At 43.5% G+C, this 25,923-nt stretch overlaps 2 protein-coding genes across 3 annotated transcripts in view; one reads left to right on the forward strand and one right to left on the reverse strand.

Moving 5' to 3' along the window:
- The window catches only part of CEPT1 (choline/ethanolamine phosphotransferase 1), a 45,491-nt gene extending 44,556 nt beyond the window's left edge, over positions 1–935 (reverse strand). Inside the window, exon 1 of the mRNA XM_074935829.1 lies at positions 791–935. The gene's annotated coding sequence lies outside the window, so the exon portion shown is untranslated. The remainder of the gene's footprint in view (positions 1–790) is intronic.
- DRAM2 (DNA damage regulated autophagy modulator 2) lies at positions 14–24,808 on the forward strand. 2 transcript variants are annotated; one of them, XM_074935832.1, is made up of 8 exons: positions 14–146; positions 8,359–8,621; positions 10,874–10,941; positions 11,928–12,067; positions 15,901–16,063; positions 19,472–19,554; positions 23,627–23,719; positions 24,432–24,808. In XM_074935832.1, the coding sequence occupies exons 2-8, from the start codon at positions 8,491–8,493 to the stop codon at positions 24,537–24,539; spliced, it is 786 nt and encodes a 261-aa protein (XP_074791933.1). In that variant the 5' UTR covers positions 14–146; positions 8,359–8,490; the 3' UTR covers positions 24,540–24,808. The 2 variants fall into 2 exon arrangements, with proteins under 2 accessions (XP_074791933.1, XP_074791934.1); XM_074935833.1 differs by lacking the exons at positions 14–146; positions 8,359–8,621 and adding an exon at positions 9,390–9,460.
- Positions 24,809–25,923: the final 1,115 nt, after the last annotated feature.

Below are 25,923 nucleotides of genomic sequence, written 5' to 3' on the forward strand. Positions count from 1 at the left end.
CTGAGAGGTGGGTGTGGGTGCCCGGCTCGGGAGCGCGCGAGGCTGGGCGTGTGGCGCGCGCGGCCCGGGCTCACTCACCCGTGTCCCTGCCGTGCGCGCGCTGCCGGGTGCGGAGAGGCCATGGGGGTGAGGCAGGAGAGCCCGAGGTGAGGCACGCGCGGGGCGGGGGGGGGGGAGAGCGCGCGCTCCCCTCGGGGTCTGACAGGCACCGAGCCGGGTCCGAGTCCGCCCTGCTCCCCTCATCCCTACACTGCCCCGCCCCCATCCCCCACCCCCCCGACACTGCCCTGATCCCCCCTCTCCGCACTGCCCCGCCTCCATCTCCCACCCCCCGACACTGCCCCGCCCCATCCCCCACCCCCCGACACTGCCCTGATCCCCCCTCTCCGCACTGCCCTCCCCCACCCCCCGACACTGCCCTGATCCCCCCTCTCCGCACTGCCCCGCCCCCATCCTCCACCCCCCCGACACTGCCCCGCCCCCATCTCCCACCCCCTGACACTGCCCTGATCCCCCGTATCCCTTCCCCCCACTTCTCGCCCCCACCTCCCTCCACTCCACTGCTCTCACACCTCCCCTGCCCGCCTCCAGCCCCCCCACCCCCTCCCGCCACTGACCTGCCCCACTAACTCTTCCCTTTACACCTCCCATTGTCCTGATCCAGCCCCCCGCGCCCCTTCCTGCCCTGTCCCGCTGACTCTCTTCCTGCCTCCTGTTACCCTTCCCCGCTGATTCTCTCCGTCCTGGTGTTATCCCACCCCTTCCAGCTCCCCTCACCCTTCCTGCTTACTTTACTGGTGCTTTTTCCTTTGGGGTCGTCTTTCTAAAGCTTCACCACTGTCCAGCCCCTTTTAAAATCTTCTCTTCAGCCTGGCTCAGGTCAGACTTTGTGGTGTGTATCTCCAGGCTTACTCCGTGTTTCTCTGGGCTTTCCACCCCGCCTCCTCCTTTTTAGTCACCTTAGGTTTACCTTTAACTTTTACCCTGACGATACAATACTCAAATGAACCCTTTTGACACATTTAATGACTCCACCCTCTCCGTTCTTTGTGCTTGTCTTAACAAAGTAATGTGCGCCTGCTTGCTTCAACACAATGTCTCAGGGATGGAAATACTTATCTCAGATACAGCTCATTTTCGTTCATCTCCTATCCCTTCCTGAGAGGGTCATGGTGTATCTTTCATTTAACTCCTGTGTTCCTGGATGTCATCCTTACCTCAGAATTTTCCTTCTTTCACAGCTGCTGTTGGGATTTCTGCTTACTCTGCAATACAGACCATCTAAGCAACTATTTTAACTCCACCTCATCCATGCCTTGACAGCCTCTCATCTTTATTATTACAAAATCCCTTTTCCATAGCCTCATAAAGTCCTAGATCTCTCTACTTAATCATGTGCAGAATGTTCCTGCACACCACACACATTCAAAGAAACAAAACCACATCACACCTGTCTTCAAAGGAGTTTTCAGGTTTTTAAGCTCTTCATTGACTTTCTCCAGCCTATTGATTCCCCCCACCTCATCTCTGCCCCCTTCACCCCACTGTTTTACCCCTGCAATTGTGGGAGTTCTCTCCTCTCCAGTTCTGTCTTTTTTCAGATTTCATTTAAAAGCATCTTTACTAGCCCTTGCCTAGTCCTGATAATTACCTATAATTACACTTGATAAATAATGCAAGAGGGAGAGAGAAATTAAGTGCTTTAATATATTCTATCCAACAGAAGGCTAAAAAAAACTCCTTAAGAAAATGGAAATAAAGAGCCAGAGACTGAGATAAGTATTTTTAAATAGTTAAATACATCAGGAATAAAGACGCCTACATTTGTGACTATCTAGACCAGTTGGCAATATAGTGCCCATCTTTAAAAAAGGGAAGAAGGAGGACCCTGGGAACTACAGGCCAGTCAGCCTCACCTCAGTCCCTGGAAAAATCATGGATCAGGTCCTCAAGGAATCAATTTTGAAGCACTTTGAGGAGAGGAAAGTGATCAGGAACAGTCAACATGGATTCACCAAGGGCAAGTCATGCCTGACTAATCTAATTGCCTTATATGACGAGATAACTGGCTCTGTGGATGAGGGGAAAGCAGTGGACATGTTGTTCCTTGACTTTAGCAAAGCTTTTGACACGGTCTCCCACAGTATTCTTGCCAGCAAGTTAAAGAAGTATGGGCTGGATGAATGGACTATAAGGCGGATAGAAAGTTGGCTAGATTGTCGGGCTCAACGAGTAGTGATCAATGGCTCCATGTCTAGTTGGCAGCCGGGATCAAGTGGAGTGCCCCAAGGGTCGGTCCTGGGGCCGGTTTTGTTCAATATCTTCATAAATGATCTGGAGGATGGCGTGGATTGCACCCTCAGCAAGTTTGCAGATGACACTAAACTGGGCGGAGAGGTAGATACGCTGGAGGATAGGGATAGGATACAGAGGGCCCTAGACAAATTAGAGAATTGGGCCAAAAGAAATCTGATGAGGTTCAGCAAGGACAAGTGCAGAGTCCTGCACTTAGGACTGAAGAATCCCATGCACCGCTACAGACTAGGGACCGAATGGCTAGGAAGCAGTTCTGCAAAAAGGACCTAGGGGTTACAGTGGACGAGAAGCTGGATATGAGTCAACAGTGTGCCCTTGTTGCCAAGAAGGCCAATGGCATTTTGGGCTGTATAAGTAGGGGCATTGCCAGCAGATCAAGGGACGTGATTATTCCCCTCTATTCGACATTGGTGAGGCCTCATCTGGAGTACTGTGTCCAGTTTTGGCCCCCACACTACAAGAAGGATGTGGAAAAATTGGAAAATGTCCAGCGGAGGGCAACAAAAGTGATTAGGGGACTGGAACACATGAGTTATGAGGAGAGGCTGAGGGAATTGGGATTGTTTAGTCTGCGGAAGAGAAGAATGAGGGGGGATTTGATAGCTGCTTTCAACTACCTGAAAGAGGGTTCCAAAGAGGATGGATCTCGACTGTTCTCAGTGGTAGCAGTTGACAGAACAAGGAGTAATGGTCTCAAGTTGCAGTTGGGGAGGTTTAGGTTGGATATTAGGAAAAACTTTTTCACTAGGAGAGTGGTGAAGCACTGGAATGTGTTACCTAGGGAGGTGGTGGAATCTCCTTCCTTAGAAGTTTTTAAGGTCAGGCTTGACAAAGCCCTGGCTGGGATGATTTAGTTGGGGCTTGGTCCTGCTTTGAGCAGGGGGTTGGACTAGCTGACCTCCTGAGGTACCTTCCAACCCTGATAGTCTATGATTCTATGATTATGACGTAGCAAGGGTGTTAAAGTATTTGTTTACATAATTCTTTACATAGAAGGTAATAGGACATCTTCATAGAGTAAATTGTTAATAATCATTTATACAATACCATAAATGTACACCGCACTTTACAGATAAAGTGAAGACACACTTCCTTCTCTGTTTACACTGTGCAGGGCCTACCTATTCACAAGCATCTGCCCACGTAGCTCCAATTGCACAATACGGTCCTTAATTAGACAATTTTAAAAAAAGAGGCAGGACACAGGGCAGCTGTCTAGGTGAGGGGCCATGGGAGAGTAGAAGAATTTTTAGAAGTGAGTTTTAAAGAGAAATTTGAAAGAGTTGAGAAGGGGTGCTTGGTGGACAAAATATGCAAGGCTTTTCTAAGCACAGGAAGTTGCTACTGTGAATTAATTTTGTACACAGAATCCTGGCTTTGGATGTTCACAAAAGCACAATTATATGGACTGTCACCTGTATGCTTTCATGTACATCCTTGCCATTCTTCAGACAGTCTGACCTTGTGCTACATCTTAATATTACAGTGACCTTATGCATAGATTAAATAAATACATTAGTCAAACTGATGTTGCACAGTTAAGCATGCAAAGTCAGGAAATTCCAAAGTTGAGGCTGTGAGTATTGCATTGTGATATAGTTGATTACATCATCATGTTTCTCAAATACTACAAGACATCATATCATCTTTTCTATGCCTTTAGCTAGATCTACAGAATTTTGTATGTTTGTCACTTCTTGTATACGTCTACTGATTTAGTTGCTGTAATCGTCCAGTATACAATAACTAACTTTTTTATGGTTTCAGAGTAGCAGCCGTGTTAGTCTGTATCCGTAAAAAGAAAAGGAGGACTTGTGGCACCTTAGAGACTAACAAATTTATTAGAGCATAAGCTTTTGTGAGCTACAGCTCACTTCATCCGATGAAGCTGCCACTTCATCACTTCATCTCTTTGGACCCTTACATCTACTAGGCTTAACCAGTTTCTGTGACCTTTGTTTCTCAAATGTAAGACTGGCCTTGTGGTTAAAGCACAAGACCGTGATTTTGTAGAACTGGGCTCTAGTCTTAGCTTCCTGGTTGGAGCCAGTAGCAAACGACATGAAGTGATGAAGTGAGCTGTAGCTCGCGAAAGCTTATGCTCTAATAAATTTGTTAGTCTCTCAGGTGCCACAAGTCCTCCTTTTCTTTTTAACTTTTTTATGACAAATTCTCTGCTCGCTAAAGTTGGAAACTAAATTAAAGTACCTTACATTTAACAGGATTCTTTTCCTTTGGAGACAGTTACATTTCTGAACAGGAGTTCAGTGTTGTATCTCACAAGCTGTTTCTCAGACAGAGTTGTATAGTCTTATTTCTGACTTATCTTTTATGTGGATTTGTACATTAGTATTTTTGGTATGCTCAAACTATCTTAATAGAGCTCAAATTTTACTTATGACATTCTTCAATTTCTCATAAGAACCTGTGTGTAGAGTTTATGCTTATTTGCCACTGGTTAGAAAGTTATGACTATATTTCTAACCAAGCAGGTACAACACTTAAACATGTTGAGTTGTGACTTTTAAGCCAAAGACTTTTAAAAATAGTGAATCTTGAGTTCTTTTTGTTTATGGTATTTGAGTCTTTAAAGCTCTTGTTTTCAAGTTTTTTTTCACAAAGGCAGAAAATTACTTTAATTTTAAAAAATGAAAGCTGAGATTCTAGTGTAGTGACATGGCTTTTGGGGGAGGGGCTTTAAGAAAATCCTCAATAAAATCAGAACAGTTGGCAGCATTGAATTAGTGGTGAAATTGTATAGCTTGTGTGATGCAGGAGGTCAGACTGGATGATTAATGGTCACTTCTGGCCTTAAAATCTATAAGCCTAAAACCCTTATTTGACATCTTACTGTCCTGTTATATTGACACTTTTCTTTATGTGTTCTGATAACACTTCCAATTAGGTCTGTCAAAGGATTAAAATAATTAATCGGGAGATTAAAAAATAATCACAATTAATCACAGTTTTAATCGCACTGTTAATAATAGAATACCATTTATTTAAATATTTTTGGATGTTTTCTACATTTTCAAATATATTGATTTCAGTTACAAATCAGAATACAAAGTAAAGCTCACTTTATATTATTATTTTTTAGTACAAATATTCGCACTGTAAAAGAGATAAAAGAAATAGTATTTTTCAGTTCACCTCTTACAAGTACTGTGGTGCAATCTCTTAATCGTGAAAGTTGAACTTACAAATGTAGAATTGTTTTTACCTGTTTTTGGGTTTTTTAGCCTAACCTAACTGTCCAGAGGACATGTTTCCATGCTGATGACAGGTTCTGCTCAATAATGATCCAAAGCAGTGCAGACCGACGCACGTTCATTTTCATCATCTGAGGCAGATGCCACCAACAGAAGGTTGATTTTCTTTTTTGGTGGTTCGGGTTCTGTAGTTTCTGCGTTGGAGTGTTGCTCTTTTAAGACTTTGACAGCAATCCTATAATGGAAGTTCACGAAAGTGCTAGTGTTATTTTATTAATAGCTTGAAAATGAAATATTAAATGCCAGAAAGTTAGTACATGGGCACTTCAGATTCCCACCCTACCTTAATTCTGCCTCTGTATCCCCATCCACCTTCCACTTCCATGCTGGAGACTGTCATGCATCATAGCAAAATACATCTGCCTTTTTGTTGTATAATGTAACCCACACCCGCTCGTCAGGTTTTAGCAAGTACAAAGTAGGTTTCTGTCTCATGTCAAGAGAGTTCCAGAGCCTGATTAATGGCAGCTGGTTATGCTTAGAATCTACACCCCATACTTGAAGAGGTCCCCAAATTTATCAGCAAGTGGTGGACAGAGGATTGGTGCTGGTGTAGCATGTAAGACCCAGACTGAGGGGGCAAAGGAGCAAGAGTACTTAAATTAGTGACCAACCTCAGGGAAGTAGTTGAGGGAGGGATACCTGGCAGCCATGTGCTGTCAAGCATGGCCTCCACACAAATCCTACACCCGTCCATGGGGAAAGGACAGAATAAAGACATCACTGAGGGACATGGGATACTCTGGGATTTCAGGGCAGTATGCAAAGAGTGGGTAAGATGAAGATGTATGTCTGGCCTGTCTCATAGGGGTTGGATCAATTCATATCAGAAGGGTAATCTGGATAGAATAAATTCTCCAGCCCTCTGGAACATGGAGGAGGTTGTCAGCTCTGGACCGTATTTTTTCTTCTCTTCATATCCTTCTTCTATTCCTGCTCTGTCTCCTGCCTTTATGCTTGCCCTTTGGACTCTGTGCCTGCCACCCCCTGTTCTCCTTCCTCCTACTACTCCACTTCCTGTCAGTCTATTATCTGTCAGAGTTCACAGCTGAGGCAGGAGCAGATGCAGGCTGGAATTGGAGTGGGCTAGCTGGGAAACAGCCACAGGTACACACTAGAGCAGGAGCCGCAGTAAGGGCAGTGTTCCCAGACAAGTAGTGACATTGAGCAGACTAGAGAGGCTGCTTCCCAGGAGCCTATGTACCTTCCTTGAGATCACCTGGTGGGATCTCGCCTGTGGGTTGGCTGAACGCTGTAGGTAACTGATGACTCATTACACTCAAGCAGGCTCAGAGGTAACACAGGGATGAGACCTCCCACTTTATCTCCCAATTCCTCACTCTGAGACCCATCTCTCCCTCTCTGACTCGCCTTCTGCTCTGTTCTTGGAATCTAGTTTCTTCTCTCACTTCCCCATCCACTGGCTGGAGAGGAGGAGCCTCCTCATCACTTTCAGATTCTCTCTTCCCATACCTCATCTTCTTTCTGTCTAGTCTCTCTCTCCCCCTCCATGGGATCCTCCATCACTCTGGCTCCCTCAGTCTCTGTTCCTGTACTTTGATGACTGGCTCTCTCTATTCCTATCCCTGCAACTGACCACCCTCATTCTGGTTAGTTTCAATGTTGTATTTCCTGTCCAGCTGTGGACTAACTCTGCACTGCCTTATTCATCATCTGGCCCTGCTCTTTTCTGAGGGTTCTGTCTTTGACCTCTTTCTGATCACCACTCTCTCTACATTGCTCACTTCTCCTCATCTTCTTTGCCCTGTCCCTTGCTCTGTTCGCAGTCTCCAATCTTTCATCTCTTTGGACCCTTACATCTACTAAGCTTAACCAGTTTCTGTGACCTTTGTTTCTCAAATGTAAGACTGGCCTTGTGGTTAAAGCACAAGACCGTGATTTTGTAGAACTGGGCTCTATTCTTAGTTTCCAGGTTGGAGCCAGTAGCAAACTACTTCCCCCCCAGCGGCAAGGAAGGAGTTACGGTTCCTTCCCTGTGCTCTTGTGGGGGTGACACAGCTACACATTGTGCCTGTACATCTTGCTCTGTATGAAGGGTAACCTCGCTCTGAGGCTCCGATGTTCAAAACCGGATAGGTGTATAAACGCAGCGTGAGGTACTTAACTAACTCGGTGTGTAAGTGGAACTTCCTCTGCAGCTGGATTAGGTGGTGGTTGTCTCTGAGGGTCCTGGATGGCAGCAGCCAGCTCTTGCCAAAAGAAATCTATGCACATATTTACTGACTTAAGTGTGAGGTTGTAAAGTGTCTGGACAGCTTCAGATAGAAGGTGCTCAATAAGTGCAAGAGTTACTAATATTTCTGTATCGTCAGGTCACTTTGTAAATATGCCCAGTTTGTTGTTAATGGCAGTTGTAGAACCTTTCGTTTCCTTTGTTGGTAAAACTGTCACTGAGGCATATTCTGTACTCACTGCACTCACTATCCTCCCTGATCCCTGGAGCTTAACCTTGAAGAGGTTTTATGCACAAAAAGAGTGGAAGAGAAAGAATCACAACACAGTGGCTCTCCTGACACAGCTGTGGAAGCAGACACATGTGGAAGCAGACAAAATGACATCAGTGAGTTTCTTCTGTAGTTTTCTTCTGTGAGTTGCAGAATGAAAGTTTCCAAAAGAAGTTTCTGCTTTTCACTTTAAAGTTACTTCTGGGTTGTAAGGGCAGTGACTTCCTGTAAGCCTCGTGCTGTGCTTTCAGTGGCACTGATACTAAATCCAATTTGTCTTCTCTTACTGTGGCTGTTTATAACAGGATGCGCACGGAGACTGCATGTTAACACGGTTGCCACTTTGGCTTCAAGAAGAGAAAACCACTGAGACAAAACCAAAGATTTTTTGCCTGTTTGATTCTTCACAGCGTTTGGATTTGTGAAACAGTGCTGCAATGTGGTGGTTTCAGCAAGGCCTCTGTTTCTTGCCTTCGGCTTTGGTTGTTTGGTCAGCCGCTTCTTTCATATTTTCATACATTACCGCAATCCTTCTACGTCACATTGACCCTTTGGTGCCCTACATCAGGTCAGTAAAACTCTTAACTGTTGCACTGTTAACTATACCACAGTATTCATGCCAGAACTGGCCTTTCTTTTTTATGCAAATGTTTCCCCTAACCTTTTAAAAATTGTAGTTTAAAATGTATAGTTTTGGGATTAGCAGTTCTAATATTAAACTAAGAAGATATTTAAAACAAAAACATCAATACTTGTCTTGGTAATTTAATTTAGTTTAATTTTTTGAACAAACACAAACATTTACATTTTAAAGTTTTCATAGCCTATGTTAATGTCATCACGATATCACTGGGTGTTTTAGTGATCGCTAGAGATGTTGGGTAATTGGAGGCACAGAGTCATAGAATAAATATCTGAATCCAGCGTTCTTGTTCTATGACGCCAGTTCTCAGCCTCTTCTGTGTTTGGACTCACCCAGACACACCCTCCTTTCCAGCCGTACGGGAAGGGCCGGGTGGTTACAACCTTCTCCCCTCCCTTGCAATCTTGAGATTGGGAACCCATGTTCCTTGACAATATGGCTTTTTCATTTGAAACGTAGGCTTTTTCCTCTTTGGTTCTAACATGTTTTTTAACTTAAATCAGTTGCTGGTGCAGGGTCATAGACAACCGTGGGTAATTCTTAGTTCTGCTAACCAAGCACAGTCACAGAATTTAACATCTCTCTGGAAGTACTAAGGGCCTGCATGTGCCTCTGCTGCTGTCCTCCTTCAGATGGCTGGACCTACCATCATCTTCCCTCTCTAATTTCTCCTCCATTTGGTGGAAGGACTGGCAGCCTTCACAAATCGGTCCATTGGCTATTGAGCTGCTAGAGATGAGCTGTAACTGCCCATATCAGAAAAGGTATCATGCTTTGTGCAAATTACAAAAAATTCTATCTTTCCAGCACAAAACCTAGGGACAATTAGCTTTCTGTGAGTTCCAGAATGTATATTTAGATCTAATCTCTCATATTCCTTAGTTTAGTGCCCTTCTGTGTCATGTGGTTTACTCTCACTTAGGCCAGGATTTCAGTGTTACCTTCTGATTCAGGCTTTTTTTAAAAAAAACAAAACACAATTTTTAGCTGCTGTTTTATAACGTTGTTCGTCATATAAAATGAGATTCACCCCATGCAGAAAGCCAGCCCCAGGGCTGTGTGCCACTTAATTCCTTCTTGGGTCCTCAGAATAGGGTTTAAAGGGATTTAAACAGTTCCTAGGCCTTATGCTGGCCTTTGCACTGGGGCTTTACAGGTTAAATTAGCAGTGAGAACTTTTCACTCATTGTTTAATCTCTTTAAAACTCTCCTTTCTAACATTTCTTCTTACTTATGTGGGTATGGCAGCTTCACCCTTAGGGTTTGAGACACCAGCCTGCCTGCGGGCTTAATGCCCAATCTTTCCCTTTGTTATGATTAATGCTGCTGCCTTTTTGATCTCCTGATAGATTTACTCAGAGTTCCACCGTGGTGCAGTGGAGATACAGAAATATCAGGCAAGATTTTCCTGAGATTTTGAGAGCCGAATTTGAGACACTTTAAAGGAGCCCTTTTTTCAGAAAGTGCTGAGCATCCACTTTAGAAAGTGAGGCCCCATTAAAGTATTTCAAGTTGGACACCCAAAAATGGAGGCTCCCAACCTATTAGTCATTTTTGAATATCTTGACCCTCATTTATAAGGGTAAAAATTTAACTCTGCAAGTCTGCCTTGTTTATAGTGAATCAGGCAGATGTTTGGTTGTGTGCAGTGAATAGCATTATGGGACCACATGTTGAACACTTAAAGATAAAAAATAATGAACAGCTCCCGCATTTACTGTATACGGTCCAGCTGCACACTAAATGATGCAAGTGTCCTTTGAAAAATGAGTGATTATGTAATTAAAATCTGTATTGTAATCTATATGTCCAGTTGGAACCTTAACTTTGGCCTTTCCAGACTTCAGAGTGCTTCATTTTACAGCCTTAACTGTCTTTTAACTTTTTATGTAGAATTAACATAAACAAAGAGGATAGCTATGTTGGTTTGTACATATTGTTCCGGTTCTAAAACCATTGTGCCCATAACAAAAAGGCAGTCATGTTGGCTTCTGCAGCCCTAGAAATTAGCACAGGAAATTGCTTAAATAGTGTACAACAAAATAGGTGAAACTGCTTTGAATGGTTCATGACCCTGTTTCTCCTTTCCTTTCCTCCTCTTATAAAGATGCATTTCTGTGGTGGGAATTTACAGTACATGACGGAGAACCGTATTTCTTATACTGTTTTTCTTACAGTGACACAGGGACAATACCTCCTGAAAGATGCTTATTTGGGATTATGTTAAATATTTCCACTTTCTTAGGTAAGTAGTTAAAATGACCTCTAGCACATTGTAAACACTTCTGGAATACAAATTATTAAACAGGAGCGCTAAGTTACTTATTTATAAGTAATGCCTTACTTATAGTTTCATTATTACTAAATTACCCATAATTCCCAGACAAAAGCTACATTAAGAGAGTGAGGCTGAGAGTACAGATCAGTTATTTAGGGTGAAATGCATTACAGGACTGTTGTAATTATCCCCAAACCAAGCATTTATTAGTGCAGGAAACTCTAAGGTGCCACAAGTACTCCTTTTCTTTTTATGGATACAGGCTAACACGGCTGCTACTCTGAAACCTGTCATAGCTAAGGTTAAGCTTAAAAGAAATCAAGACATGTTAAGGTATGAAAATGCACATTTATGACATGTCTGTAACCTTAACTGTGCCCAGTAGTGACATCATCGGGGAAGTGGACTCTCATATGTCTTTAAAAATCAGTTTAATCTAATCTGGGATCACAAACACTACATGCCTTTATCAGAAGGTATTTGCATTTCTGTCACTTCACTTCATTTCCTGGCTTGAGTTCCTCACTTTGCTCTCTTAGGGCTTGTCTTCACTAGTCGCTAAATCAGCATTGCTGTGATCGATGCAGCAGCTTCGATTTACTGGGTCTGGTGAAGACATGATAAGTCGATGGCAGAGCGCTCTCCTGTTGATTTCAGTACTCCACCTCCTCGAGAGGTGAAAGCTATATCAACAGGAGAGCATCTCCCATCAACATAGTGCAGCGTAGACACCACTGTAAGTCGATCTAAGCTACGTCGACTTAAGTTAAATGATTTACGTAACTTAACTAGCGTAATTTAGATTGACTTCCTTCATTAGTGTAGACCACACCTTAATGTAGTTTTTGCCTTTTAAATAACAATGACCTCTGTCTCTCATATCACCTTACAGTAGACAAGAATAGTCTCCTTGTTTACTTAAGCCTCACTGCATTTGGGTTGTTTGTTCACAGGTATTGCCACTGTGTATGTTCGCTATAAACAAGTGTATGCTCTGAGTCCAGGAGAACTCAAGATCGCCAGATTAAATAAGGCTGGCTTTACGCTCGGAATGATAAGCTGCTTTGGACTTTGCATTATTGCCAACTTCCAGGTTTGTGTTCTGTCTGCAGTTTCCTGGATGTTATAGTGGAAGGACAATTCAGTATTTTGGACCAGATTTCAGAGGTGCTGAGCCCCCACTGACTTAAGTTATAGCTCTGGGTGCTCACCACCTCTGAAAAACAGGTCCTTTATGTATGTTTTCTTTCAAAACAAGACATTTTTGGATGAATTACAAGCCCTAGTAACCTCTGTCCTTCTCCTGTCTCTCAACTGTCTATTTTTCTCTACAACATTATCTTCCTTTTCAGAGTTTTCCCTCTCTCAAACCGATAACCTTTTAAATATTCACACCACAAGCAAGAAACGCCATATGCAGAGCTTCTGGGTGTCACCGTCTGATGGCAACAGTCATGCATTTGGCAGCCATGTCATGCATGTCCGCGTCTCAGTTGGAGTCTCTTGCATCCAGTGGATCTGCCAAAAGGATGCTGGCATTTGTCTGCAGTTATGCAGCTTTTTGGCTGCTGCGGTACCTGCTGAGCAAGGATCCAGGTGCCTCCTTCCCCTGCTGGATTAGGGCCAGGAATGAGAAGCCAGGAGGTGGCGAGAGCATGTGGTGGGAGCAGAAACAAAAGATGAGGAGCTGATACTCGCCTCAGACTCCAGCCTCCTCTCTTCCCCCAAATCCAGTTGTACCACATGATCTATAGCACATAGCCCCTGCCCACTGGGAGCCCCAGCACCCACTGGGAGTCCCAGCACCCACTGTCCCCAGCCGCCCCCAGGGGCTTTAGCACTTCCTATCCTTCCACAGGCCCAGCACTTCTTGACGTCCCAGCAAGCACCCATCTAGCTACTCCTTCTTCCCTGTGCCCACTCACCTACCATGGCTAGAGATGCCAGGTTTTATTCAACTCCATGTCCTAACCCCACCAATGATCAAGGGATGATGTGTTTGACTAAGCCTAAATTTAGGGTTATGTGCAAGTTAGTTAATTAATACTACACATAAAATGGCACATGGTACAAACCAGAACTTGGCAGCTATGCTTATTAGCGTATTTGACTACCAGTGCTGGCAAGGAGGATCCCACAGAAAAAGGAAGGAGCCAAAAAAAGAAATTAGATTCCACTAACTACAGAAGATAAATCAAGAGGGGCAGAAAGAGGAGTAAGATCGAAGGGTGAGCAAAAGGGTTCCAGAGGGGGACACCAAGCAGAGAACCCCAGATAGTGGTCGATGCAGAAACTGTTGAGGGTGTCAGTGGATGCTGCCTCGTAGAACTCTGGCCAGATGGGTACATGTGAGAGGCCAAAGGTTCGTCTGCAAGGAAAAATTGACAGGCATAGCGAGAGCAGAATAATTGAATACTTATTGTGCTATAGCTACGCAGGTCAATTTTCCTGTGCAGACGAGCCCGAAGAAAATTTCTCTGTTGATCTCTACACTGTCAATACAGAAAAACATATTTGACCACGGGATGGCAGTATAGCAGCACACAATTTAAATTCTGATTTCTACAGTACAGGTGCAGAGTCAGCCTTGGGAATTTATTGGCGTTTGATTAAATACGTGGCCAGATTTCGTAAGGGCCTGGATGATTTCATTACCATTAATCTCATCTGCAGTTATGTGGCTGAAATAAGGGGAACCCAGTCTCAGGGTTTAGGGCATAAGATGATCTGCAGAGCGAGGAGGAATCGATCATGCACAGTCAGTCAGGTGCATTTTTTTCCCTACCTTCCTTCTCAGCACCAGGAACTGGTCACTGCCCAAAGACAAAACACTTGTCTGAGTGCCTCCTCAGTCTGATTTTCTATGGGAAACCCTGTGTTTCTTTGATAATAGTCGAGTCGATTCCATCTTTTACAGTTTGTTACTGTTACATTTTGAAGTATGTATTCTACTTAAGGTGTGATTCCGTTCTACTTCTAAAATAAGTAGAAGTGACCCTTTCTTATTCAAAGGAGCCACTGCTGGTTTTAATGCCAAGCTTTTATTGTTCTTAACCCCTGTTAGAATTGAAGAGTGAACATACCTAAGAGGGAGTAAGGTGAAATTTATTTGTTTACTAAATTCCAGTCAGTTAAACCTGTGCAATGCTGTTGCATTCAGTGGTGTAGCACAGGTGTCACTGAGAACCTGCTTTGACCTGAAGAAGCTTTATTACTGGTGGTGATGCACAAGTGACTCCAGCTGGTTTGAGTGTGCAGAACTGGCAGTCAGGAAGGACTAATACACTGAGCCAATTTTATCTAAAGTAATTGAGACACAAACAGAGAACCCCATGATTCCATTTTTACAGAGTCACTTTTCAGAGTAGAACCAGAACCACTAGGTTTTAGCCTGTATTGTGTGATCCTGTTGTGTTCATAAACTTAGATGTTAGGATAGAAGGGGTTAATAGGCCGTCTAATCCCTGATCCCTGCCCTCATCTGCGTAATTGCAGGGCTTCCTTTATACAGCTTCAGTGTTGCATCCCCGTTTTCTCTGAATACATCTTGTGATAGGACCTAGATGATTTCTTGTCATTAAACTACAGGCCTCCTTGGACAAGTAGCATACAGCCAGATTTTCAAGAGTGGTTACTGACTACAGGCGACTTGACAGTTGTGTGTCCAGCTTGACACACTTTGTGCATCATTTACAAAAGTGCTGAGCACCTGCAGTGCCTAGTGGCTTGAAGTGGAGCTGCAAGTGCTGTGCGGCTCAAAGTCAGGCCCCAAGCCTCTCAAGTTGGGAACCCAAAAATCAGTGGCCTTTTTGAAAAGGTCAGCTTTGAACTCTGTGCCTTGGCTTTCTCATCTGTAAAATGGAAATGTGAATACTTACCCACAAAGGACATGTAAGGGTCAGTTTTTTCATAAAAAAAATAGTTTGATCCTCAGATGGAAGACTCTCTGTATGTGCAGGTTACTGGTACTATTCTCATCATGATATTATTCCATTGTCTGATGGGCCTATTCTCATTTTACTTGCTTCAAACCTCCTGAATAATTCCTCCACTTCCTTTTTGCTAGTACTGTTCAGTTATTTACAGACCAGTCTCATTAAGGCTGTATTTCATACAACCATCCTAGGAGTCAGTTTGTCATCTTTTCATTATTAAATGAGAATCTGTGACTTGACCCTGAGTTTTTTGTGTCCGAATGATGGGAAGTGATGACAGATGAACTAGTTTAATTGAGAACACTGAGTGTTGCCTAGTCTAATAATGGGCTGTTTAGGAGGGTTAAGCTTAACAACAACACTATTATAAGAAGTATGTGGCCAATGAAAGCTCAGTAAAAGCTTTTATTCTTCCATGTGCCCCCCCACCCCCAGGTAACTAAAAACAAGGGTTGTTTTAAAAAACAAAAGAAGTTCATGCTGTTATGCTCAAGTCCATGCACTGTTAACATAGCTCTAGTTATTGCACTAACTAACTAAAAGTTATTGCAACAAACTAAAAGCCCTGCTGTTCTGGCCAGTTTATTAAAATCTCTGCTCTTGAGTAAAGTGTCACAGGAACTTTAAGAACCGCAAGTGTCCAAGACCTTAGTTTTATGTTTCATCTGAAAGACTGGCCCTCCGGCAGCCAATTGCTCCATGACAACATGTACTGACAGAGAGTTGGCAGCTGCTGAATTACTGCTAACCCACATGTGGATTTCCTTTGAAGGTCTCCCATCGAAGTACTGACTCTGTCCCAGCACTGCTTAACTTGAGAGATGTGAGAAGATCACAGTTAGAGGTGGTGGCAGCTGCAGGCAAAGCTTTTACAGAAATAAATTGTCTGAGCTTTGATAGAGTGGAGCTATCAGCACTGCAATAAGCTAAATTGTGTTCTGTATATTTTATGTACATATTATATTTTATTTCTATCTGTCTTTCCACCTAGAAATATACTCTGTTTTATATGCACGTAGTTGGAGCCTGTCTAACGTTTGGAATAGGAGCCATTTACATACTGGTTCAGACTATTCTTTCCTACATGATGCAGCCAAAAATTTTTTGGATCCGGGTGATCGTGTTACTCTGGTGTGGATCAAGCATAGCAAGCAGTATCCTTTGTTGTGAAATACAAGTAACACTAGTAGTACAAGCTAGATCATAAAATAGAGTAAGTTTGTGAAAAATGTGCAAAGAAATGTGTAGGGTCTCTAAATAGTTGTCAGTGCTAAATACCATATAACCATAGAATACATACTAGTCTATAGACACACAATCTACATTGTGCTCTCTCTTCATATTGTCTCATGGGTTTTGTCTAACATCACAAAGAAAAGAATCACTGAGTTAATCCTGCCAATCTGTCACACTAGCTCAAGACGGGCAGAAGGGATGGTTCACCATTTACTGAGATTGCAAAGTAGATTCTTCATTCCAAGAGAGCTGAAGATGGCAAAGAAATGTGGTATCAAAGCACCAAGACCTGAAAAGGGGAAGTGCATTAAAGAGACCAGTGTTTTTAGTGGGAGAGCGTCAGTAGTTAAATAAAAACTAGCAAACCCTGCATTAACCATGCTTTTGTCATCTTTCATTTAGAGTATGGAAGTGTGCTCTAGGTTAAGATACATCTTAAATCCATTTCAAAATGTAAACTAGTACAGAATGCACAAGATCACAGGACAAAAAATAGGAACTGATCACAGAACTAAAAATTAGCAGTAGCTTAGGTACAAGTACTCATGACTTGATCACTTGTTATGTGCAAATATATAATACTGGTTTGGACTCTATATACATTTGGTGTTTTTAAAAGGGCCAGTTTCACAAAGCTGAAAATAAGTATGAGCCAAACCAGTTGACAAAGGATTTAAACCAAAAAATAATGGATGATTGGGAACTATTTAAGAACATTTTACTAGATATCCAAAGAGCCACACTAAAGAAAAGGCCACACTGGTTTAAAAAAAACAAAAACCACTAGCCAATCTAGTATAGATGGGAAGTGAAAGTAGCTATTTAAAATAACTCTCATCCATCCACAAAATGGAAGAAAGGGCAAGTTGATAGCTTCTGAATTATATTAATACTATGAATTGTAGAAAATTGGTAAGGGAAGCAAAAGGAGTAATCTATGGCCAGCAGCGTTAATCACCTTATTATCCTTAAATATAGGATTCCTTTTGTTCCTAACAATGGTATTGGTCCATTACTAGCTGGACATGGTTGACCTGTCAAAAAGAAACTGAAAAGGTAAAAGTGTTCAATAAATATTTCTGTTCTGTATTTGGGGAAAAGTCAGGTGATATAAATATATCATATGGTGATGAAATACTCTCCATTCTAATTGTGATTAAGGAGGATGTTAGAGAGCAGCTACATAAGCTAGACATTTTAAAAATTATCTGGTGTGGTTAACTTGCACCCAAGAGTTTTAAAGGAGCTGAAGTTGATGTAATGTACCTTGACTTGACAGGGTAGTGCACTACATTTTGATAAGAAACTACAAGAGTCCAAAATCAACATGGCTCACATTAAACAGATTAAAAACTGGCTGACAGGTCTCAAAATGTAATTATAAAGGGGAATCATCATTGAGCAGGTGTGTATCAACTGGCGTCCTCCAGGGTTTCGTTCGGAGCCCCACACTATTTAATATTTTTAGTTAATGACTTGGAAGAACACAAAATTACTGATAAAGTTTGCAGATGAAGATTGGGGAGAGTGGTAAATAATGAAGAGGACAGGTTGCGGATATAGAGCGATCTGGACTGCTTTGTAAAGTGATTGCAAGCAGATAGCTTGTGTTAACAGAACTCCATAGAAAGTCATACATCTAGACCACAGAAGGTGGCCATACAGCATCAGGGCCCCTACAGCATGGGAAGCAGTGACTGAAAGACACCTGGACAATCAGCTGAACATGAGTTCTTAGTGCAGTGTTGTAGCCAAAAAGGCTCATGAGATCTTTGGATGTATAAATGAGAATATTGAGTAGGGAGGTTTTATTACCTCTGTAAATGGTCTTGCAACCACTACTGCAATAGTGTGTCCCCTGTTGGTGTCCACAGTTCAAGAAGGATGTTGATTAATTGGAGAGGGTTCAGAAGAGAGCAAAGAAAAAGATGAAAGGATTGCAAACAATGTTTTCAGCGCTAGGCTCAAGGAGCTCAAACTGTTTAGCTTAACAAAGGGTGACTTGATTATAGTTTAGATAATTGCATGGGGAAGAACAAACTGATAAGAGGGCTCTTCAGTCTAAGAGACAAAAATATAACAAGATTCAGTGGCTGGAAATTGAAGCTGGACAAATTCAGACTAGAAGTAAGGAACAAGTTAACAACAAGGGCAGTTAGCCATTGGAACAACTTACTAAGGATTGTGCTGGATTCTTCATCACTGGAAGTTTTTAAATCAAGTTTTGATGTTTTTCTAAAAGATCTGTGCTAGTTCAAACAGCAATTAGTTCAAGAAGTCCTGTAGTCTGTGTTATACATGAAGTCAGACTTGATCACAATTGTCCTTTCTGGTCTTAGAATCCATAAATCAACCCTTTCCCACTTGTGCCGTGCTGTCATCCAAACAGCAGCCATGTGATTCCCCACCACCACAACTTCCACTGATTCACTGTTCCCACCCCATTAATTATTTTTTTAAGGACTGAAGGAATTCATTGACTAAGAATCTCAGTTATCGGTGGGGAGATCAGACCCATCTCCAGAGGCAGCGCAGACCCGGAGCTTCCTGCAGCCAGAGGAGGTACCTGGAGGTGCATCTGATCTCTGCCCAAGAGCAGCCGTGCAGGGGAAGAGCAAGTCCTGTCCTTTCCCAACCCAGTAGGGAGTCAGATTTTGGGCTTTTGTTTCCACGGCTCCCACCAGGGCTCAGGGTGCCCATTTTTCCAAGGGGCCCGCAAACTGGCTGGGGCCCCTGGGCATGGGCCCATGCATTAATCTGCCACTGGCCTGGACTAACAACTAGGAGCCCCTGGCTGAGGCATTCCCAGCAGATAGGGGAGATCACACTCACCGCCACCTCTGGGAGCTTCATCCAGCTACCGTAAGCTCCATGGCTGCTGCCTTCAGAGCCCAGCACAGAAGTGAGGATGGCAATCCCGTGACTCCCCACACCAGCTTTGCAACTGCCCCATGACTCCCTTTTGGGTCAGGACCCCCACAGTTACACCACCATGAATTTCAGATGTAAACATCTGAAAAAGTGAAATTGACTAATTTTCAAATCCTATGGCTGTGAAATTGGCCAGAATGGACCATGAATTTGGTAGGGCCCTAGTTATGGGGTAAGAAACTACACTTTTGTTACAAAGACTAACTTTCTGTTTCACCTCAAGGTTACTGTTCATTATGGTAAACACATCTTATCTTGGCATTTCAGAGCCCAAGGTCCCATCCATTTATGCAGATACCTGGCCGCAGGGTGAAACTTAGTCTAGACCTTAACTGGAACATTCTTTCCAAATTTGCCATTTAGCATCTCGCATCTTCCTTACCTTGTTTCTCTAGTGTTTGTTTCTTCAGTCCTTTTGTACAGTGGCCTGTATGGAACTGACCTAGTACAGAAGCTGCACTGGAACCCACAGGAGAAAGTAAGTCTGATTTTGAGAGCGGGGAGGAAAAGGTAGGAAATTCCATAAAGGACGGTGTGTCCATTTAGCATTGGAGAAAGTGTTCCATGTATGAAGGCTAATGCAGACTTTCTAACTGATGGGAATGCCCAGGCTGCTGGATTGCCTGGATCACAATGGTGAGGGGATGGAAGTTTGCTTATCCTTGGAGAATGAGAGGGGCCGAAGGGGAGAACACAAGAGCTGCTGCTACTTTCTTGTGTGTTTCTCACTAACTCTTAAGTTTTATTCAGAAGCCATGTTAATTCGTAGGTGTAAGGGGACAAAGTAAAGATTGATCATTTAACAAACTGTTTCCAAATTTCCTGTATTTGCTTTTCTGTGCTTAATTTCTCACTGTTGCATCTACAGTTTTCCTTTAAATCAAAGTGTACATCTCTCCCATGCTTTCGATGACCTTCAGTTGCAAATATAGACAAATGCATGAACAACTGAGAATTACCATAAAACATTTTCAGTAGATGGAACAAATGAACTTCTACTGTTTGAGCAAACATGAGATGGCTTGCCCAGTTGCTACTCAGTGCAAGTAAGGGTTGCAGAATCAAGCCCTAAATTAGACTAGAAACCTTGAGAAGTGTTAATGAATGAAGGATGTTGTGAGGATTACTACAGTGAAAAGAACTTAAAGAAGTTATTAGGTACAGGGTCTGTAACCATTGGTAAAAGTACAGGTTTAATGACTAGCAGCTGCTGTGCTGTACATGACCTCCTTTGTCTTTGCTCACCACAAAGTTATGATCAGAATTGTCAGCCAACAAGATTCTTTACAGTCACATTTTAACATGGTAGCATTTTGCATTGAAGATGAAGCCTGTGTGTTCTTTGCTGTTTGGTGGGTTACTGAAGTGGGTATGAGAGATTAATAGGAAAAATCAGGGTGGGGGCAGGGATAGCTCAGTGGTTTGAGCATTGGCCTGCTAAACCCAAGGTTATGAGTTCAATCCTTGAGGGGGCCATTTAGGGATCTGGGGCAAACTTTGGGGATTGATCCTGCTTTGAGCAGGGGGTTGGACTAGATGACCTCCTGAGATCCCTTCCAACCCTGATATTCTATGATTCTATGAATGGAGAAAGAGGGGAGAGCAGGGGACAAAAGAGGGAAGAAGAGAGGAAAGTGGGCAAGTCAAAGCTACATGTGATGTAGCTATACTTTGTTAGTTGACCTTTAGAGGCCATTATGTAGTAAAGCAACAATCTAGCCCCCAATATACATTAGAAGCAATGTGTACAAGGTACATGAGTTCCAAAAAATAGCGAGTTAGGAGTTGTCATCCATCTGCACATGACGCTTTAGAAGTGTGAGCAACAAGGGTGATGTCGTGGTGGGAATCTGCTATAGACCACCGGACCAGGGGGATGAGGTGGACGAGGCTTTCTTCCGGCAACTAGCAGAAGCTACTAGATCGCACGCCCTGGTTCTCATGGGCGACTTCAATCATCCTGATATCTGCTGGAAGAGCAATACAGCGGTGCACAGACAATCCAGGAAGTTTTTGGAAACTGTAGGGGACAATTTCTTGGTGCAAGTGCTGGAGGAACCAACTAGGGGCGGAGCTCTTCTTGACCTGCTGCTCACAAACCGGGAAGAATTAGTAGGGGAAGCAAAAGTGGATGGGAACCTGGGAGGCAGTGACCATGAGATGGTTGAGTTCAGGATCCTGACACAAGGAAGAAAGGAGAGCAGCAGAATACGGACCCTGGACTTCAGAAAAGCAGACTTTGACTCCCTCAGGGAACTGATGGGCAAGATCCCCTGGGAGAATAACATGAGGGGAAAAGGAGTCCAGGAGAGCTGGCTGTATTTTAAAGAATCCTTATTGAGGTTACAGGGACAAACCATCCCGATGTGTAGAAAGAATAGTAAATATGGCAGGCGACCAGCTTGGCTTAACAGTGAAATCCTTGCTGATCTTAAACACAAAAAAGAGGCTTACAAGAAGTGGAAGATTGGACAAATGACCAGGGATGAGTAAATAAATATTGCTCGGGCATGTAGGAATGAAATCAGGAAGGCTAAATCACACCTGGAGTTGCAGCTAGCGAGGGATGTTAAGAGTAACAAGAAGGGTTTCTTTAGGTATGTTGGCAATAAGAAGAAAGCCAAGGAAAGTGTGGGCCCCTTACTGAATGAGGGAGGCAACCTAGTGACAGAGGATGTGGAAAAAGCTAATGTACTCAATGCTTTTTTTGCCTCTGTCTTCACGAACAAGGTCAGCTCCCAGACTACTGCACTGGGCAGCACAGCATGGGGAGGAGGTGGCCAGCCCTCTGTGAAGGAAGAAGTGGTTCGGGACTATTTAGAAAAACTGGACGAGCACAAGTCCATGGGGCCGGATGCGTTGCATCCGAGAGTGCTAAAGGAATTGGCGGATGTGATTGCAGAGCCATTGGCCATTATCTTTGAAAACTCATGGCTATCCGGGGAAGTCCCGGAAGACTGGAAAAAGGCTAATGTAGTGCCCATCTTTAAAAAAGGGAAGAAGGAGGATCCTGGGAACTACAGGCCAGTCAGCCTCACCTCAGTGCCCGGAAAAATCATGGAGCAGGTCCTCAAGGAATCAATTCTGAAGCACTTAGATGAGAGGAAAGTGATCAGGAACAATCAGCATGGATTCACCAAGGGAAAGTCATGCCTGACTAATCTAATTGCCTTCTATGATGAGATAACTGGTTCTGTGGATGAAGGGAAAGCAGTGGACGTGTTATTCCTCGACTTTAGCAAAGCTTTTGACACAGTCTCCCACAGTATTCTTGTCAGCAAGTTAAAGAAGTATGGGCTGGATGGATGCACTACAAGGTGGGTAGAAAGTTGGCTAGATTGTCGGGCTCAACGGGTAGTGATCAATGGCTCCATGTCTAGTTGGCAGCCGGTATCTAGCGGAGTGCCCCAAGGGTCAGTTCTGGGGCCGGTTTTGTTCAATATCTTCATTAATGATCTGGAGGATGGTGTGGATTGCACCCTCAGCAAGTTTGCAGATGACACTAAACTGGGAGGAGTGGTAGATACGCTGGAGGGTAGGGATAGGATACAGAGGGACCTAGACAAATTGGAGGTTTGGGCCAAAAGAAATCTGATGAGGTTCAACAAGGACAAGTGCAGAGTCCTGCACTTAGGACGGAAGAATCCAATGCACCGCTACAGACTAGGGACCGAATGGCTAGGCAGCAGTTCTGCAGAGAAGGACCTAGGGGTGACAGTGGACGAGAAGCTGGATATGAGTCAACAGTGTGCCCTTATTGCCAAGAAGGCCAATGGCATTTTGGGCTGTATAAGTAGGGGCATTGCCAGCAGATCGAGGGATGTGATCGTTCCCCTCTATTCGACACTGGTGAGGCCTCATCTGGAGTACTGTGTCCAGTTTTGGGCCCCACACTACAAGAAGGATGTGCAGAAATTGGAGAGGGTCCAGCGAAGGGCAACAAAAATGATTAGGGATCTGGAACACATGAGTTATGAGGAGAGGCTGAGGGAACTGGGATTGTTTAGTCTACGGAAGAGAAGAATGAGGGGGGATTTGATAGCTGCTTTTAACTACCTGAAAGGTGGATCCAAAGAGGATGGATCTAGACTATTCTCAGTGATAGCAGATGACAGGACAAGGAGTAATGGTCTCAAGTTGCAGTTGGGGAGATTTAGGTTGGATATTAGGAAAAACTTTTTCACTAGGAGGGTGGTGAAACACTGGAATGCATTACCTAGGGAGGTGGTGGAATCCCCTTCCTTAGAAGTTTTTAAGGTCAGGCTTGACAAAGCCCTGGCTGGGATGATTTAGTTGGGATTGGTCCTGCTCTGGGCAGGGGTGGACTAGATGGCTCCAGAGGTCCCTTCCAACTCTGTTATTCTATGATTCTATGATCTCTGCACCCCTCTGGGGAAAGAATACTTCACCCTTTTCCTCCCAGACACCAGGTAAATTCAGCTTATTTCATTCTATTATGAAAGAGTTTGAAATGCAGAAATGTAAGCCTTCTACTACTGGAGACTGAAAAAGCAGTCTCACTACATAGATGTGTTTTCTCTTCAATACAGGGCTACATAGTTCACATCATCAGCACAATCTCAGAATGGTCTCTGGCTTTCTCCTTCCTCAGCTTTTTCCTCACCTACATCCGTGATTTTCAGGTAAGGCGCAGTTCGTGTCCAATGCTTTGTATAGCTGAGACTCATGAAATAAACTTAACATCCTTCATCAAATATCAGAGCTGGTAAACTCAGCCCCACCAGCCTAGTTACAACAATACACCTTTCTTTTGATTGTCTTGGGATCCTACCCTGAAAGAGCAGCAAGGTAAACATGGTCCCATCTTACTCAATAGATTTTCTTTGTGCTGTGTCCCTAAGGTATATCTACTGAGGGACCAGAATTAGCTTTCACTACTTTCATATCCTATATGTGCTGCAGAGCTATCATAGCTCAGGAAATAACATGGAAAATAGCACAAGAGAGGAATGTTTCAGAAAATTCTTGGTTACTGAAAACAGGGGATTAGAATGAAAACTCTTTTGCGACCTATCTCTAGCAACCTCTGTCTGCACCTGCAGTCACCTATAGATCAGCCGATTATCTCCTTCCTGAGCTGTGAAAACTTTCACACCCTGAACAGTCGTGAGAGAAGTTTGGACAATGCCATATTATTTCCTCATGGGTCTCTCAGGGCTATTTGAGTTACTAATATTTCGCTTTCTTAGCAGGCAAGTAGTTTTTGGAGTGATATGCATTTCAGGGTGCTTGGACTTGGCTGTAGAAGCTACTCTGGGGAAAGAGCAGAGTAAATAGTGGAGCTCTGCTAACTTATGTTATTTTTTTTTTCTCTCTCATTTTTTTCTATTACAGAAAATTTCCTTGCGTGCGGATGTCAGTTTAAGTGGACACAACGTTTGCAATACACCCAATAGCTTTGTGGCTGATGAACACACACTGTTGATTGGAGGACGTTTATAACTAAGTGGGAGAGAAAACACTTTCTCAGCTTTTATATCTCAGGAATTTAGAAAGTAGCAATAATACTAACAATTTATATAAGCGTTTGTATCAAAAATTCCATCCAATTAAAGAGGAGACTAAATTCAATCACTTTGACACATAAAGGGTTTTGCTGTTAACCCACATAGCAATGCAAAGGTGATTAATAATCAGTATTATCAATAACCTGTAATACATTTCTGCACTTATACATTTTATAGAATGAAGAATAAAATGGACATTGGAAAGTTGTGAGTGTCTCTGCTGATTCGGTCCATGCGTTCTGCACGCACAGCAAGGCCTTGGACAAGATTCCAAGCTGTTTCCACTCAGGGCCTGATACAACTCCCATGAAAGTCAGTTGCAGTGAATGGGAAGATGTATTTAATGAGGATAAGCTACATAGATGGGCGTAGGTGGAGAGGAGTTATACCTTAAACAGGTCCTAGCCTTGATCATTTTGACAAATGCATATGCACAAGGGGCCAAATTAAAGGTTGTACAGCCTTAATTCTGGCATTTCATACCTTTTGAGAGCTTGACTTTGCAACCTTAATATTCTTACATAGTTTTGTAGGTAGTGTCCCAGGTTTTTAAAAAGCAAACGGGGTGGGGGGGAGGGAACCACATTCCACCATGTGACATATTGACACTAATATGGCTCATTAGCAGGCTTGGAACCTTTAGATCAACTGCACAGACCTCTGCAGAGCTAATGAAGTGAAGTAGAAGAATAGCAGGTTATCTTCTGTGGACTGCACTAGAGGGGGATGAGACATTTAGCCACTAGTCTCAGGTATTTGCTGACTGGAGGAATGATGGGATGGAGGAATCTTGGATTCCATTCCAGGCTCTGGAGGGGAGTATCTGCTCTACTGAGCAGAGACCCTTTTGCCAGTTCCTCCAAGCTTGACCCCTCTGCCTTGTCCCCTCCAACCTGTCTGTTCCCCACACCTGGCTCTTCATCGCCATTCGCTTTGCCTACCCAGGCCCAGTCTCCTCACCCAACAAGTCCCAGTCTCCCTCCAGCTCAGTCCCCATCTCCAACTCCCAGTTTCTCTCCTCTTCTTTCACCCCTGGCTCACCCAGGTTTTGTCCCAGTCTGCTGTTCTCTCCCCCAGTCAGCTCCTGTTCCCATGCATTGAAATCTTCCACCTTTCCTCTTCCATGCTGGCTGAATGCCAGCATTGGGTCATTCAGATCCCAGAAAAGACAGCAGACAGAAGTGCCATCAAGTTGAGAGTAGGGCCTTGCTTCATTCAGCCAAGAACAGAAGCGGTCATCAGCCCCTGCAAAACTAACTGAAATGAAACAACCCCCACTTCCCTCCAGCTACCAGACACCCCAGGATAGCCCCACCCCT

Source organism: Natator depressus, chromosome 21, assembly GCF_965152275.1.
Source record: "Natator depressus isolate rNatDep1 chromosome 21, rNatDep2.hap1, whole genome shotgun sequence".
Classification (NCBI taxonomy): domain Eukaryota; kingdom Metazoa; phylum Chordata; order Testudines; family Cheloniidae; genus Natator; species Natator depressus.

Excerpts from the sequence above, each read along its gene's own strand:
- DRAM2 (XM_074935832.1), top strand. The coding sequence starts at position 8,491 with ATGTGGTGGTTTCAGCAAGGCCTCTGTTTCTTGCCTTCGGCTTTGGTT. Across the intron at positions 16,064-19,471 it reads TGGATCAAGCATAGCAAGCA|TGTTTGTTTCTTCAGTCCTT; the intron begins GTATCCTTTGTT and ends TTGTTTCTCTAG. Across the intron at positions 23,720-24,431 it reads CCTACATCCGTGATTTTCAG|AAAATTTCCTTGCGTGCGGA; the intron begins GTAAGGCGCAGT and ends TTTCTATTACAG.